The 16,984-nt window shown below is 38.1% G+C and overlaps 1 protein-coding gene and 1 long non-coding RNA gene across 4 annotated transcripts in view; one reads left to right on the top strand and one right to left on the bottom strand.

Moving 5' to 3' along the window:
- The window catches only part of DNM3 (dynamin 3), a 662,543-nt gene extending 656,326 nt beyond the window's left edge, over positions 1-6,217 (top strand). For all 3 annotated transcript variants that reach the window (XM_006142350.3, XM_027768010.1, XM_006142351.3), the window contains one exon: positions 4,236-6,217. In XM_006142350.3, coding sequence (XP_006142412.1) covers positions 4,236-4,305 — 70 coding nt within the window. In that variant the 3' untranslated portion in view covers positions 4,306-6,217. The remainder of the gene's footprint in view (positions 1-4,235) is intronic.
- LOC102470221 (uncharacterized) overlaps positions 1-16,984 on the bottom strand; it is a 32,870-nt gene that overhangs the window by 13,778 nt on the left and 2,108 nt on the right. The window contains exon 2 of the long non-coding RNA XR_333641.3: positions 13,565-13,739. This is a non-coding gene — a long non-coding RNA (uncharacterized LOC102470221). The remainder of the gene's footprint in view (positions 1-13,564; positions 13,740-16,984) is intronic.

The following is a 16,984-nucleotide window of genomic DNA, read 5'->3' as shown; positions in this document are numbered from 1 at the left end:
CTGGCAAGTGCACGCACCCTATAGCAAAAACCTCTCCAAAAAAAAAAGAAAAGTATAGTGTCTCTGGCTTCCTTGGAGTTTGACTAGAGCTGGGCTTTAGCCCTGATAGACACTTTATTGAGAAACTTGACATTCACCTGTCTGTTATTCAAATATTGATTCACCGCCTTCTAATTACTAAATGCTAAAGACACATGATAAATATAGAATGATCTCTGCTCTTGGGAAATTTTTAATCTACTGAGAGGTACAGGCAACAGTTTAGTAGCTAAATACATTTTGGCAAACAAGGTTAACTGCTATGAAATACATAAACAACATGAAATGATGAGGCAGTATGGAGGAAGGTGTAAAACTGTGGGATGCTCAGGAAGGACTGAGGAATGGCACTGAAGCCAGCCATAAAGGGGTGGGAAGAGAACCCAGTTTGCATTTCTTTCTCTCTTGTCTATAAGCCTTGGTCCAAAGCTACCCCTACACATAAACAATGTCCAATCCACCATGCCATGTTGTATCCTGCCTCTCCTTTTGTTTGTATACTGAGGTCCACTTTTTTCAAATAAAAATCCTCTTATTAAGTCCATTTTGAACTCTCTGGTAGAGTTTCCCTCCTTCAAATTCAAATTCTGGCCAACTCTCTCCCACTCACCCATAACTGCTTAATTGCTGGGAATACATTTTCATAGGTTACATGGTTATTTGTCAAACTTCCTGGGGGCATGGAAGCCCATTCTTTAGTACTTATTCCAAACATCCGCTAAAGAACTGAACAATCCTATTCTTTATAGGTAGCATTTCCAAGTGTCTCAGTCCTATGTATCTCCTTAGATTTTTTGTTTTTGTTTTTGTTTTTCTTTTGTTTTGCCACAGTCATGATTTGTTAACAAAAACCTTTGTATTATGGTTAAGACCAATGGCTATCACATGCATTCCTAAGCCATTTCTTTTTGTTGTTGTTGTTAAGTAATTATTTTATTTTATTTATTTATTTTAATCTTCTGTAGGTCATGCACACTCACCAGAGAGAGACAGAGACAGAGAAAGAGAGAGAGAAAGCAAGCCACCAGGTTTGAGACTAAAATGCAATCAACCATGTGAGAGTCCAGTGCCTTAACCACTATACAACCTGCTGGCCCCCCTAAGTCATTTCTTATTTCCAGAAGTAACATGCATTTATTCAGTTGTCCAATATTCTGTGACTGAATGACAAGAAGTGAGCTAGACCCTGTAGGAATATGAAGATGAATAAGACACAGCCTATTTCTAATCAGTGAAGCTACATATATAAACCTAATGGGATTTGATATGATGACTAATAGTAGGTATTTGGAGATGCTATAGAAGCAACTGTCAGAATAAGGGAAGGTAGGTCAGAGAGGGCTTCATAGAGGCGAGTCTTGAAGGGCAGGTAGCAGCTGTTCCAGGAGACGAGAGAAAGGACACAGGGTGTGTGATCACATGTAACGCCACCCAAAACCTTGTGTGACACAAGGGAGGTGAACATGACCTTTGACTTCTAGAAACATTTTTCACATCACAGGAGAAAATGAAGCAGGTTCAAGATTCAGAATATATGTTAAATAGGGCCACTTAAGGGCCAGCCAGGTAGCATGGTAGTTAAGGTGATTGGTCACATGACTGACTATAGTTCAAGTCTCACACACAGAGACTTGAAAAACATGATGGGCATGTGTGTGTGCATGCCAAAAGTCCTGAGGGGGAGAATGGAAGAGAAAGGATTACAATGTAGCCATCCACCCTGGGGACTAGGGAGTGCTTTCTTTCATATCTTCCTCCCTCCCTCTCTGCCTCCCTCCCTCCTTCCTCCCCTGCCCACCCTGTGAGCTCATGCTCCATATAGCAAATTTAAAAAAAAAATAAAAGAGGGAACCAGCAGTTAGCGTAATGGCTATGTCGCTGGACTCCCACGTAGTCAACTGCGGTTCACGTCCTGGACTCACAGCGGGCGAGTGTGCGTGTGTGCCCAGGATCCCAAGAGGAAAATGGAAGAGAAGAGATTGCGGCATGACCATCCCCCATGGGGGGTGATTTCTCACTTTCTGTCTCTATGTCTCTCTCTCTCTGTCTGGCGAGTGCACACACACTAAAGCGAAAATCTCTCCAAAAAAAAAAATTAAATAAAAAAATAAAAGATTAAAATATGGTCATTTTAAATGGTCACTTAAAATGAAAATTGAAAATATATTAACAGACAGGCAGGTGTTTTTGAATGGTTGTAAGTAAAAAGGAAATTATGGAGGGACTTTTCCTGGGGGGAAATTGCCACAATGTTTCAGGTGATCATGGTAGCCTTTCTGCATGATGACTCCTTTATTCAAATTAAACAACTAGTATTGACTGGTTTGCTTTTGTTACTGTGGCTATGAAGCATGTCTAATTACATTTTTAAAAATTAAATGCCTGGGGGCCAGCAGGTGGCTGGCAGTTAAGGGTGCTGGATTCCCACATGGCCAACTGTGGTTTGAGTCCCAGACCTGGCAGCTTGCTTTCTCACTTTCCCTTTCTATTGCTCTCTCTGGTCAAATTTGAATAATAATAATAACAACAAGTAAAATTAATTAAATAAATAATTCTAAAAAAAATTGAATATCTGCTTACTACTGAGGTCATTCTAGGGCATTCGATTACAATGTGCTTCCCAAGGAAAACTCTCCTTTAAAGCCCCTTAGACATTTCTCAAATGCAGGAGGCAAAAGAAACTCTACTGATATCTGAGTTTATACTTGAATGCTCGATATTTTCACCAGTAATCAAAAAGGTCTCTTCTGTTTTGATTTTTTCCTCAACCAGGTGATTTTATTATATATTATATCTCTGAGATTTCTAAAGAACATTTTATAATTGTCTTCTTCAACTTTCCTAGTGTTTTAATACCCCAAAAAAGGACACTTTGCTCAACATAGTGTTTTCTATACAGAAGAAACTTCTGTGACATGATTATAATTCCAGAAGAAGTCTTTCTAGAAAAATAAGTTGGAAAGTTTCATCAAAAAGAAAGGTTCCAATTGATAGAGTTTGTTGAATTTGGGAGCTGTGAAAATTACTCCTCAAAAGACTATATATGAAGTCAAATACACACACACATACACACACACATAAATTTATTAATGCCTTTTGGAAATAGACATAGGGGCTCAGGAAATAAATCATATTACTCCGTAGTAATGAGATTCTCAAACACAATTACATTTGTTATCTGGAGAATGTTTATTTGGTGGACACATCAGTCAGAAACACCATTACCAACCAGAAAGTGAGCTATACTACTAATAATAAAATGTTTGAGATGACAAGTTGAACTAGAATTCATTACATTTACTCAGGCACCTTCATTAAGCTGACTTACACTTGTTATAGAGCCTTGATTTTCTGATTTTATAGTGTTCTACACATTAGAAGCAAAATATAGTAAAACAAATTGAACAAAGTTACTGCTAAAGGCAATGGGAAATGGAAACTAACACCCTGCCTGAAAGAGAGAAAAACAACTATATAAAGAGAAATAAAAATGCAAAAAACAGGGCCCAGCAGGATGCATGGTGGTTAAGGCACTGGATTCCCACATGGCCAACCACAATTCAAGTCCTGGAATCAGTGGCTTAAAAATCACACTGGGCACTTGCATGTGCGTGTCTGAAATCCCAAAAGGAGAATGAAAGAAAAGGGATTATGGCATGATCATCCCCTAAAGGGGTGATTTCTCTCTTGCCCTCTCTCTGTCTCTTTCCAGCAAGTGCACACGCCTCCCAGCAAGGGACCCCCCCCCTAGGAAAAAACTTAAAAAAAAAAAAAAAAAAAAAAGAAAGAAAGAAAGAAAAGAAAAAAATCAAAACATTATGGTCTAAGTACTTAATGATGTACAGTATTCCTAGGGTAGGCATAACATAACACAATTCACTCTATGTAGTCATTTACTCTGCTGACTGAGATATGGGCAGTACATTTTGGATGGCTTTCCAATGGTTTTATATTTATATTTATATTGGAAGGGATGACTTGAGCTTTGGGAAAGATTTGCATATGAAAAAATACCTAATTTTTATTGCAAACTGCTGGACAATGGAAAGGTGACAATACTAAAATCATTACAGTCACTCCTGTAGCCTGTCTGTGCATGAGCATGTGAGTAATGGCTCTTTCTCAGTGTCCTTGCAACGAACTTTCTGCTAGATAATTCTACTTTTTTCTTTACCTTTCTCTTTCTCTCTTTCTAGCCGGAGACCACCCCCATCACCAACTCGTCCCACCATAATCCGTCCACTAGAATCTTCCCTGTTAGACTAAATGAAGTGTCTGGCATGGCAACTAATTACTAATGAATTGTGCAAAAGCAACATATTGATAACCATTGCAGTAAGTCATGAGTAGTCGCATGTGTGGACATCAGTAGGCAAGTAACCAGTCTTACTAAAGCATTCGTCACTCATCGTCATTGCTCATGGGATGTCAGCCCTTTGGGGTTTGATTCTTGAACACTGCTGACCCCTACAGGCTTTGTATGTTGTACTGACCAAGGTAGGTTTGTATAGCAGCCCTATACTTTGGGGATCCCTCACCTACTCTGGTATATATTTGCAAATGGCTTTGGACTAGTTTTCCAGGCTATCTACCAGGGAGCTCATTCCATATAATTCTGAACAGATCTGATACAGTGGGCTTAGACATAAGCCATACATATTTCTCTCCCCACATTCTGTTTGGGATGACAGAAATTCTGTTTGTTACTAATGCTGTCATCTATCCCCTAACTACGCATTTAGCTTCTCTTTTCTTCCTCTTTATTTCATAAGACTGCTAGAAAAGTGGTATCTTAAAATTTGACTTCCTTAAGAATAAAACTTTTCCAGAAGCAGAAGGCAGTTTGCACAGGAAAAGTCTGAACTGATTGCTCAAGAAAGCCTCTCTATTTGCCATTGCTGAGCACATAAAGCTACAAATCAAAGCTGGGTTTCTGGTAACCAGTCAGCTCACTCGGCTAGTTCGTTTCAGTTTTAAGGAAGAAGCAAAATATCACATGTCTAAAAGTGTCTGGGAAAATATAATTGTATTCATTTATGTATTCACCTTCCGATGGTTTACAATGAAAGTGACATAGAAGATGTTTAATTTTTCCAGTTGATCAAATTTTTGGCATGGCTAGCTATACTTCAGTACTAACATATTCATTACTATTATTGTTTCGGTTGGAGCAGAAGTTTTTCTCTTTCCATGTGGAATTGTAATTCCCTCATGTAAGAATTTATCTTACCTTTAAAACAGGTTTAATGTAACTTCTATCCACCCTAGGTTCTCGAGCTCATTGCATTTAAAGAATGTGCCTGGAATGGAAAGAAAAGGCAGTAGGAGAGGCCATGATTCAAGCATAGAGCTCACATTTTTGCGGTTGTACTGTTCCAGAATCCTTATCCAGGTCACTCCAGAAAATGGGTAAAAGAGTGAGATCAAAAGTAAATTTGCAATTTCTAAGATTTCTAAAATTTACAAGAGCAGTTTAGCCTGGGGGTTAATAGTTCAGGCTTGAAGCTAAGTTTTGGACTACCTGGGACCAGATGATTAGCACATAGGAAACAGCCAGAAGCCAACTGGAATTTTGTCTGCTAACTGTTCCCAGACAGCAGAGCAAGTGTTACTGCCTAGTGGTGTCCCATGACACTATTTCATATTCTGCAGAGGTAAATCAGGTTTCATCGACTGAAATGTCTCTCCCTTTGAAAGCAGCAAACATGATTTGTATGCTAACTTAACTTTAATTTCCTGCATGGTTTATACCTAAAGCAGACACCCATAAAGGATGAAGTAAAAACTTTTAACCATTATTAAAAAGAGAACTTGCCAAGTTAAAAAGCAATTGTATTGAACTTCTAAAGGGTTACAGCAATCCCACTTAAAAATAGCAAAAGAATCAGAGAAAACAAGACTTGCAAAAAAGGAATTTCAAACTTTTAAAACTGTAAGTAAATTATATAAAGAACGTCACCCCTCTAAAGCCCTCTCATGTTAATTTAAGGAGAAAAAATTAACTCTTTGTAAATATAACTGATGTGCAAGACACATACTGTATTTTTAAAATAGTGTCTCAACTAAGTGAAAAATATTAAGTAAACATCCACAGCAAAACAATCTGTAGTGAGCTACTTTCATGAAATTCTCTCTTTTTAGGATTCCCTTTGCTTCATCCTTTAAATTCTCTAAAAGAGATAGCTAACAGATTATATAGTTCAGTGTTTGGCTTTGTACTAACTGTGGTTTTGCATTTTGCTGTATTTCAAAAATTTTCTTCTGTTAAAGGAAAATATTGTGGATAACCACTGCTGTGTTCTTAGATCAGCATAAACCATGTCAAAGAAAATTGGATTGTTTTTTTCCAAATTTCCTTTCCTAATCTGAGATAGTCATAAACAATGGCATGTGTCATCTTTGACTTGTATATTTTAGTCTCACAGTTGCACTGTCCCAACTGTCTCTTCCTTTGTGGGTACATTTTTATTCTTTTTCACTCCTAAGTTATTTCAAATAGAACCCAACCTCCCCTGGAATTCCAGCAGTCGCACTGGAGAATATTTTCAGTTTCCTGCAATACTATGTCATATTAATATTCACCCCATTTCAAAGGATCTGTGTCTTGCCAAAAGGAGATGCCGATGTTGATGAAGTCTGAAGCTCTAGGACGTGCAAAGGTTGAGGTTCAGTGTGCACATCAGGCCTTAAGATGGGTGTGTAGCTTAATGAGCTTTCTGTTTCCTGTACCATTTCTAATATTTTGTGCAACTTTCCCTCTTAACTGATTGCTCTGAATCTGTCAACACAGTAGATGTAGCTCCATTGTGTCTATCATAATAGAAAAAATAATTCAATGTTCTTAGGATTTGGTAAAATAAACCGTACATGTTTATTTGCTAGGTAAATCCAGTAGCATTGTCACATGCTAAATCTTGCATGCATATTGACTAATTGGAATAACCATTTACTCAACTGTGGACAGATAACTAAAATAGCATTGATTTAGAACAGGTATACTGTATTTCCAAAAATCATCTACCAAGATGACCCTTCAGAATATTGCTCTTAGCTGTGTTTTATAACATAGACGAGCAGTCGGGTCTGTTTATCAGCAAATTTCTCATTTGCTCAGATTCAAACTCATTTTATTCCAAAACATTATAATGAAACCAGTTCCTGTGATATATCCATAAGCTTCTGAACTTAGAATTTAAAAGTAGTCATGTAGGTCAATTTTGTGGCTTTCTAGTATAAACTGTAGCCATAACTTTCAATTTGAAATGGGACCCAATACCAGTATGTGATAAATGTTGAAGCTTTCTGTGTATAAACACATTTTCTATGCATGTGTCTCTATGGATACAGTATAAGCAGTAAAACTGGTTCTGTAAGTACATGTAGTTTGTGTCCCTTTGGGTAGGTATATTTAAAAACTCTTGTTCAAATGCCACAAGCATGAATGTGATTGTGCATTGTATACATATATATATGAGTGTCAATATCTATGTATACATGTGCTTAGTATGTGTGAGTATGAATACATTTTTTAAACTGTGCTAATACAAATAATAGCTCTAGAGAAGCTCTCATAACATGTGATAATAGTGGTTTGTTTCTCATAACATACATGAGGCATACAAAATTTCCTAACTCCAGACTGCATTCATTCTGAGAGGCACAGACCTCATGGTTACCATGACAACATGGTACAGTAATGTCTGCAGGTGTTCGTATCTAAGTCCACAGCACTGCTATCTAGAAAGGAATTCCCTTTGACAATGTAGTTCAAAAAGTGTGAGATCTGGAAACCAATCTTTACTATCTCTAATTAAAGTTATTTTGGGATTGGTGAACTCTAAATATTCAAAGGCTACCTTGATCTACATAGTAATTTCTTTCTTCTCTATGGTGATTGCAAAAAGAAAGAAAGAAAGAAAGAAGAAAGAAAGAAAGAAAGAAAGAAAGAAAGAAAGAAAGAAAGAAGAAAGAAAGAAGAAAGTAGCAACATAAAAATAATGGATTTTTCTGGGTAAATTTAGTAAACTTTCAGGAGAGAAATTAATATTTTGGAGGCAGGCAGTCCACTTTTTCAAGTAAACATTTTCACTTGGCAAATAACATATTTGGAATTGACAAGGATCTTCTTAGAATTAATAAAGCCTAAATTGTAGGTTTATGAACTGCTGAATTCAGTGAAAGAAGACTATATATAAATCTCAAGCCATAGTTTCATATGGTCTCACTCAGAGCTAGCTGCGAGCTGAGGGTAATGTGAATGACCCCAGCCAATTTTAGAGGAACAATTTACAGCTCACCAGATCACTCAATTCCTTTTAAAAAGCTCACATGTGTCTTCTAGTTAATTTAGTCATCCCGTCTAGTTGGAATATTTAAAATTATGTGGTGCTCTGTATGTGAAACTTAAAGAATATTTTTGAAGCATATGCAGTGTATGTATGCATTTATGTCTGTGTGTGTGTGCGTGTACACACACATATAGACATATATACATGTATACAAATGTATGCATATGAATGCGTGTGAGAGCAAGAGAAGAAACTCAAGGAAGAGTCTCTTGTTTGTCTTTGTCTCTGTTCATACTGGTATATTGGTGAGATGTCTCACCTCTCTGGTCAAGGCTTTCAGATTTAGCTCTGCTCAAAGCATTACTTTCTTCTTAATATTTTCCCTTGATCCTTAAACTTTGCTCATTGTGTAATGTTCTTAAGATTGTGACAAAAATTCTTCTCACCTTTTTCATTATCTGCTGCCAACTCGATAAAAATTATTCCTCCCAGAAATTCCACCAGTATTATGTTTTATTTCACGTGTATATTTGTTTTGCTTGCTTGTCTATGTTTCTTTGTTCTCTTTTCTAAATCAAACTCTTTTGCCTTTTTTTTTTTATGACGAAGGAATATACGAAAGCAAAATCTCGTCTTCTATGTTGATTCTGTAACTCATATGAGCCGAAAGACTTCCTACTGTCTTCTTGGCACTTTCAGGGTTTCTTAATGCTGATAAATGGACTCTGTGAATGGAATTTTTGAAGCAAATTCCTAAAGCCTGTATCATTCTTGAAGGTCACATGTACCTATTGTGAAAATGTGAAGCTGTATTTCTGAACCTGAAATAAATGATAACATTTGAAGGATTCCTCTTTTTCCTTATTCTTGTATATATCTGTGTCATGTCTGTCCATTCCAAGACTTTTAAATATTTGTTGCTCTTTTGATTGATTTGGTCCAATTACAGAATGATAGTATTTCTGTCATTAATTTATGGAAGGACAAAATTTTTTTAAAACAATCCAGTTGAACAACAAAAGGCAAGAGAATGGGAAACACTTTAGTCCTGACTTAAAATCATTGTTGGAATAGATTATTAGGGACACAAACTTTCAATAGCTGGAGGTTATAATGTGGCACTCTCAATGAAGCACCATGAAATTCTGCCATTAAAAGGGAAGTGTTTGTGGGACCAGCAGTTAGCATAATGGCTATGTCACTGAACTCCCATATCGCTGACTGTGGTTCAAGTCCTGGACCTAGTGGCTTAAACTCACGCCAGGCGCATGTGCGTGCATGTCTAAGATCCTGAGAGGAGAATGGAAGAGAAGGGATTGTGGTGTGGCCATCCCCCCTGGGGGGGGATTTCTTGCTTGCTGTCTCTCTGTCTCTCTCTGTCTTTCTGGCAAGTGCACACACCCTATAGCAAAAATCTCTCTCAAAAAAAAAAAAGGCAGGGGGGAGTGTTCATAAAAAACCCTGGGAAGGAGGAGGAAGAAAGATGTTCTGCTCAGATGTTCAGTCTGCAGAAGCATTTCCTACAGCAAATAATTGGCCCAGTAGTTGGCTTCCATTGTTTGCTCATTGGGCATAGGGGGAGAATTTACCCTTTCCAGTGTCCCCAGTCTTTAGACAAGGTAAGAGTGTTGAGTATTTATGCACGGCCTTGTCCTAATGGAGTTTCCAGAGGCTAGAGAAAGACTAGGTCTCTATTAAAGGAGTTTAATAATAAATAGGTCCCTAATCAACATTCACAGTCCCAGACCATGCCATCCCATGCAGAAGAAAAGAAGGGGGAGGAGGAGAGAGATGGTGGTTCATTTTCTCTCTGGGATAAAGATGTGCTCATTGTGGAAAAAAGGACTGAACAGGCTGTTGTGTTAATTCACTCTTCCAGTGGTAATTTCTTTCTCTTCTGAGTACATTTTCCATGAGTGGAACACTCATGCCTTCCAAAGAAGCTTTTTGCTGGGAGAGAGATTCTGGATGAGAATTATACCACTCACTTGTGTTTTGGTTGGTTGGTTTTGTTTTAGCTGCATGATTCTGAAGTATGTTAATAATATATTCAGAATAGTTGCTAAGGAAAATTACCAAAAACAAAGGACCTTATTGTAACTATTTGGCAAATTTTACTTGTGATTTTAAAATAGTTCTGGCATGAATGAAACTATCTGCTCAATTTGTTTCCAAGATTCTGGTTTTTCTACTTAAACCTTTAACTTTCACGCTGAGGGACTTATCTGGTGCTTGAGTCAGCTGGGCTTCATCCCCTGGTTCTGTGCACACCTGGTGTAGAACCGCCATGCACATCTGCCTTTGCCACTCTTTAGATCATATGCTGGTGCTCTTTCACATTCTGTGGGCTTAGCAATTAAACTACATGCAAGAGATATTGGCCCAAGCTCTGGTCTTAATTCAAAGTTTCCCACAGTACAATCCATGAAATTTTAACAAGTTTTACACATACAGACATACAGCAAGGTTTTTTGGTCAAATATATTTGGAAAATGATGGTTCACAATGAAATGTTTCTTTACTGGAAGACTTTGCAGAAGCTTTCAAATCAGATTTTATTGGGAATCACCAGAGGAGGGGTGGTGTTTACACATTTCTCAGACTTATTTGACCATAAAAGCTTTATTCAAGGAGCATCTCACAGAACTGGTGTTCTGAGGCTCTTGCCTTAGGAACCTGCTTCAGTCCTTTGGGCCAGAGGAGAAGCCATGATTCTGACGATCCCATTACACATTGTCACTAACGGAACGTAGGTGATACAATTAAACAGAAGAACAGTAAGAGTTCCTAATTTAGGGTAATCCTGCTGGAGCTCTGGTGCTTTGTCACCAAGAAGAAAGCCACTTAGGAACAGAAGACATGAAAACAGATCAAAAACATACATGCAGTGCCTTAATAAGCTCATGTAGGAGTGGTAATGTACCATTTTTTCCTCCCATCCTCCTAAAAAGAGCTCCTTTAAATCAATTATATTACTCCCAATAAATGTTTGTAAAGGAAGGGACCCATATTGATTTAAAGATTAAGGATCAACCCAGCCAGTGTAGCATAGCAGTAATGCAAGTACCCTGCAAACCTGGAAGCCACATGCTGACCACGGCTTTGGATCCCCAGGTCAGCCTGAAAATTTACTTGACATGAAAACAGGTCCTAAAATCTCAAGGAGCTGAAGGGAGATTATGGTGTTATGAGACCCTGTTGGGGGATGCTTTTCTCTCTCCATCATAAACACAAACACACACACACACACACACACAATTAAAGCCGATCAGAGAAGAATTTAGAAGAATAGCTATTCTGGGACCAGTAGGTGGCATAGTGGTTAAGGCGTTGGACACTCCCACATGGCTAACCACAGTTCAACTCCCAGACCTGGTAGCTTGCTTTCTCACTTTCTCTCTCTCTCTCTTTCTCTTGTCAAATTAAAAAAAAAAAAAAATCAAGCCATGAGTAAATAAAATTAAATCATTCTTTAAAAAAGAAAAAAGAATAGCTATTTCTATTGCCTCTTTTTCTTCCTTTCCCAAGCTTTCAGGTTCATCCACTGCTCTGGGATATTGCGTCACCCAAAAGATGAGCAAAGAAAGTAAGCTGCAAACATTTTGTGGGATTTTAACAGAAAAGGGAAAAAAAAAGTTATAACAAAGACCTTCCCAGGAATCCTGCCAGAGGAATGTCACCATAAGACTAAATTGTAGCAGTGAGGCAGAGCCAAGAGATTGTGGGTAATTCATCATCCTTATTAACAGTTGAGTATGCATGAGTCACACTCATGTTCTATATACTGTTTTGGCCAAACAATTCTCTTACAAAGTTATTTTTTCCGAAAGATTGGAATAGCTTAATACAACCTGAAATTATAGTTTTCATTTCATATATGGTGTTCATATGACAAATACCAGTGTGCTGAACTTTGAAACTTGTTGGCAACTTAGTATTCCGATTCACTACTCCAGCTTCAGCTTTGAAGATGGCTAGAGTAGGGAACCAGCAGTTAGCGTAATGGCTGTGTCGCTGGACTCCCACGTAGTCGACCGCGGTTCGTGTCCTGGACCCGGTGGCTTGAAACTCACGCCGGGCGCGTGTGCGTGCGTGCCCAAGATCCTGAGAGGAGAATGGAGGAGAAGGGATTGCAGCGTGACCATCCCCCCTGGGGGGTGATTTCTCGCTTTCTGTCTCTACGTCTCTCTCTGTCTGTCTGGCGAGCGCACGCGCCCTACAGTGAAAAATCTCTCCAAAAAAAAAGATGGCTAGAGTATAATGTACATTTGCAATTCGGCATGTAAAAAAAAAAAAAAAGCAAATATTTTCAGCACTTGCCCTCAGGTACTCCAGCACTGTGTAAAGTCATATAGAAAGTTCTGGAAAAGAAATAGTAAAATCCTAAAGTGTGAGATCTGCAGTAGAACTAACTCTGATGGTAAATGGTGTCATCAACAATGTTTTGGGGGCAATGAGAGGAAAGTTAAATATAGGACAAAAGGAAATGAAAAGAAAGGAGCTGTCTGAAGGGATGAATGTCACCTGATGATTGAAGCAAACATCCTAGCTGTCACTGAAATATATTCCAAGACATAAAGTTTCTGATCCTGTTTCTGGATTAGAACCCCAAACTAGCTCAAACAGGAAAGCTTTTTGGCATATGCTAACAGAATGTCCCTTCAGTGCTGTAGGCTCCCTGTTGAGTTTAATGGCTCACCTCCCTACCCTGCTGAGGTCATTAAAGTGCTCTAAAGCCCCTTCAGTACTCAAAAATAGTTCTGTTTTCTGGGCAGGTGATAAATCTCATTGAGTCTGACAGAAATTTAATTACACTTTCTTCATGAAAACACCAGCGATACCTATTACCTGGATCTCAGAAGCGAAAGGCTTTGCAGACCCCCCACAGTTGAAAGGTTAGGCACTACTAACAAGTTCTTCATCATTTAAATGGATGGGAGGCCTCTGTAGTGTGGCCAGCTTAAATTGGACTGAAGAGAAATTGGTCTTGGATTTGAGGAAAGGTAAGATCATTTTTTACCGGTGCTCAGAAATAGCCCCGTTTGGCTCCATGAACATCTCAAAAAAGATGAAAAAGAAGTTTGTTTTTGTTTTTGTTTTTATAGACCTCACTGCTTCACTCACTGATGTGTTACCCAAACAAAATGGAAGTGAGTATGTCTTTGAACATGTAGAGGAGTAGTCCAAATCCCACAGAGAGAGGGGGAATGAGATAACCTCACAGTTCAATAACTTACTGCGATGTTGAGTTCAATACTCGGAATAAGAAATTCAAGTGTAGGCTTCTGCTGGATACTGGTGGGAAAGCTCTGCTTGGCCTGCTGTTTCCCAACTCACAGACAAATGTTCAGTGCATCGTACACTTTATCTTTTCGATCTGCAGCCTATCTTCTTAGCAAACTCCAGAGACTCCTGTCAAAATGAAGCACAGCTCTGTTCCTTATTTTGCAATCCTTGGGCCTGATGAGATGCAACCCACGCTAAAGACATGAGAAAGATCCAGCAAACTATAATAGATTTCACTTACCCTGAACCCACTTTAGAATAAACTAGAATTTCAGTTGCATCCTACTCTCAGGTAGAGAGAAACCCTATGAAATCTTGGGGTCCCCGTGCTGCAGACCTAGCTGCCTAGTTTTTCTGATTTCAGGCTATTATTATACGTGGGATGGTTCCCCTGGAGGAAATTCTTATTAATAAATCTTTTCCTGAGATGGACCCCTGACATTTGCTGCATTGTGATGACATTGTTCATTTGATCTCTTGACACCTTCTAAGTTCTCTCACTTTAAAGAAATTTCACCTTCCATATTTCCATATCAACTCCTGCTCTTATGGAGAGTTCACAACATTCTTGAAATCTTTGGAAGTAGTTGTCACAAAATCTCAGTGGGAATCGACTACTCGAATTACAAAGTTTGCCACCAGTAGTATTCCCAGTTCTCCTGAAAGTGACCGCATAGATTTATCATTCCATAGTGTAAGCTAATAGTGCTTTCTCTCGTTTATTTCTTCCATGAGAGACAAAGAGACAAAAATAGAGACAGAGAGGTACAGATAGAGAGAAACAGTCACCCTGACAGGGTCTCCACACCACTCTCCACTTCCAGCCTCAATCAGCCAGGACCACAAGCACACTCACACGTGCCAGGCATGGACAGGGAGACCCAGGGCCCGCCCGTGTGGCTGCAGCCTCACAGAGCACTGCATTATCACTGCACCCCAGCAACTGGCCACGTTGAGGTTTTAGAGGGAGCGCCAATGGCTCAGACACTGCCAGAGCTGGGGCAAGTCCTGGAAACCACCCATTTTGTCATGTGATGTTCTTTCATTTCCTGCTTGTTTGCATGTTTTCTTATTTATTTGTGTGTGTGTGTGTGTGTGTGTGTGTTGGGGAGGTGGGAGAGTTTGATTTGTATTTCACTTTCATGGCATTTTTTTGCATGCCTTCATTTGGATTTGTTTTATAGTTTAAACATTGTCTTCTGCATTTGTGTTTTTTCTTTTTGTTACTTTGTTTTGTTTTGTTTTTAACCAGGCGACCCCCTCCAGCAGTTCCTGGACGGCCATTTTAACAGCCATCATTCTTCTCCTTTTCGTTCCCAGCAACATGTCTGTCCATGGTATTTAAAAGCCTTCAGTTTTGCACTATATGTTATATGTACATAAAAACTTTTATTTTTGATTCATGTCTATAATAAAAGTGAAGTTTATATGTGATGTTCTTTTTTTTTCTGTTTGTGTGTGTGTTTTTTTTTTTATTTGTGTGTGTGTGTGTGTGTGTGTGTTGGGGAGGTGGGAGAGTTTGATTTGTATTTCACTTTCATGGCATTTTTTTGCATGCCTTCATTTGGATTTGTTTTATAGTTTAAACATTGTCTTCTGCATTTGTGTTTTTTCTTTTTGTTACTTTGTTTTGTTTTGTTTTTAACCAGGCGACCCCCTCCAGCAGTTCCTGGACGGCCATTTTAACAGCCATCATTCTTCTCCTTTTCGTTCCCAGCAACATGTCTGTCCATGGTATTTAAAAGCCTTCAGTTTTGCACTATATGTTATATGTACATAAAAACTTTTATTTTTGATTCATGTCTATAATAAAAGTGAAGTTTATATTTAAAAAAAGAATGTGGGTTTTTTTCTTCACAAAAGGACTCAAATTAAGAATTTGTAAGAAGAAGAAGGCATAATTTGATATCTTTTAAAGACCTTAGTTAAAAAAATATCACTTTTAAGTTGTTAAAGCCTTGCAACTTCAAGATGCTCTTTGGTGGGGAATAATCTCTACTTGAAATTTCTGTCCAATAGAAGAGTGCAAAAAATAAAGAAAAATTATGGGTGTCTAGGTAAGACACAAAAGAATTTCAGTCTACTCTCAGAATCTAACTAGTAACTGCTGTTGCACCTAAATTTTTTATTATTATCTTTAAACCCTCTTATAGAAGGTAAAATATGTATCATGGAAGAAATTCTAAATCTGAAATATAAAAACCTTGCAAATTTTATTTGACAACTTGAAAGTTAAAAACCTTCTCATTCAGAATAAAAGTACAACCGGGCAAGGAAATTTGCCACTTTGAGAAAAAAGATCCTTCTTGATATCAGTGTAGTGCTGGGTTTAAAAAAAAATGGAATCTATGTGAGTTGTAGAGAAAATAATCCTTTTTTATGTCTCAATTCTCAAATGGTAATTCTAACCCTGAAATTTTAAGTTATCTTTTTTTAAGTATCCCAAAGATTTATCCAAATAAAATGTTTACTATTAAGGCACTGTATTACATCCAGCCAAATGTGGGATCTGAAGTATTCCCAATGGTTTGCGATTTAACTCAGAATATTCTTTTTGAAAATTTACATGGCCTAAAATAAGAAGTAAAATTCGCAGTCTTCTGGTGAAAGCATATCTGAATGTGCCTTTCCCCAGTGTATTAGGATAGAAAACTACATGAGAGGAGAGTCAAAAAACATCTTTCGGGAATTGGTATTCCAGTTTCCTGGTAGGCACACGCTTACATTGGAGAGTTATGTGAACGAGGGCAGGAACCACCAGTTCTGAAACGGAGAGCTCTCATTTACAATGCACTCTTTGCATTATAAAAAAAAAGTTAAGGACTGAGTTCTCCACTGAAAAAATTATAACCAGTTTCTCAGGTTCAAGATTTTATATGGCAACATCCATTTTTCCTTGCATCTCAGATCACCTGAGGACCCGTTAGATTCACCGATGAAGAGAGTTCAAAGGCTCCAGAGGAGGCATGATGGAAGTTCATGTTTACTTGGCGGCAATTGAATGGGTCCAGAATAATGCAGCAAGTGCTGTCTTTTGCCCTTCCCTTCACCTCCAGTAACAAAAATAGGAGTAAAAATTCTTACTGGATGCTATTCTCATCAGGTAGTAGTCTGCTACCAACAGACTCAGTGTTTCCAGGTCATTTTATTCATCTACTCAAACAAAAACAGGTCGTAAACGAAAAGGTTTTCTCCAATTCATCTTGTTTTGTTTTCTACTTTGTCTTATACAGGGACTTATTTTTATACACAGTGTTACACAGTTTAGATGTTCCAATATCAAATTGACCTGATAATAAACTAGAAGGGAAAACTTTCATTACAGTAAAATGAAGTGATAAGCTTAGTCTCTCTTTTTTAAAAAAAAAAAA

Source organism: Tupaia chinensis, unplaced genomic scaffold (assembly GCF_000334495.1).
Source record: "Tupaia chinensis unplaced genomic scaffold, TupChi_1.0 Scaffold000074_1, whole genome shotgun sequence".
NCBI classification, from domain to species: Eukaryota; Metazoa; Chordata; class Mammalia; order Scandentia; family Tupaiidae; genus Tupaia; species Tupaia belangeri.
This window is presented reverse-complemented; position numbering and strand designations above follow the sequence as displayed.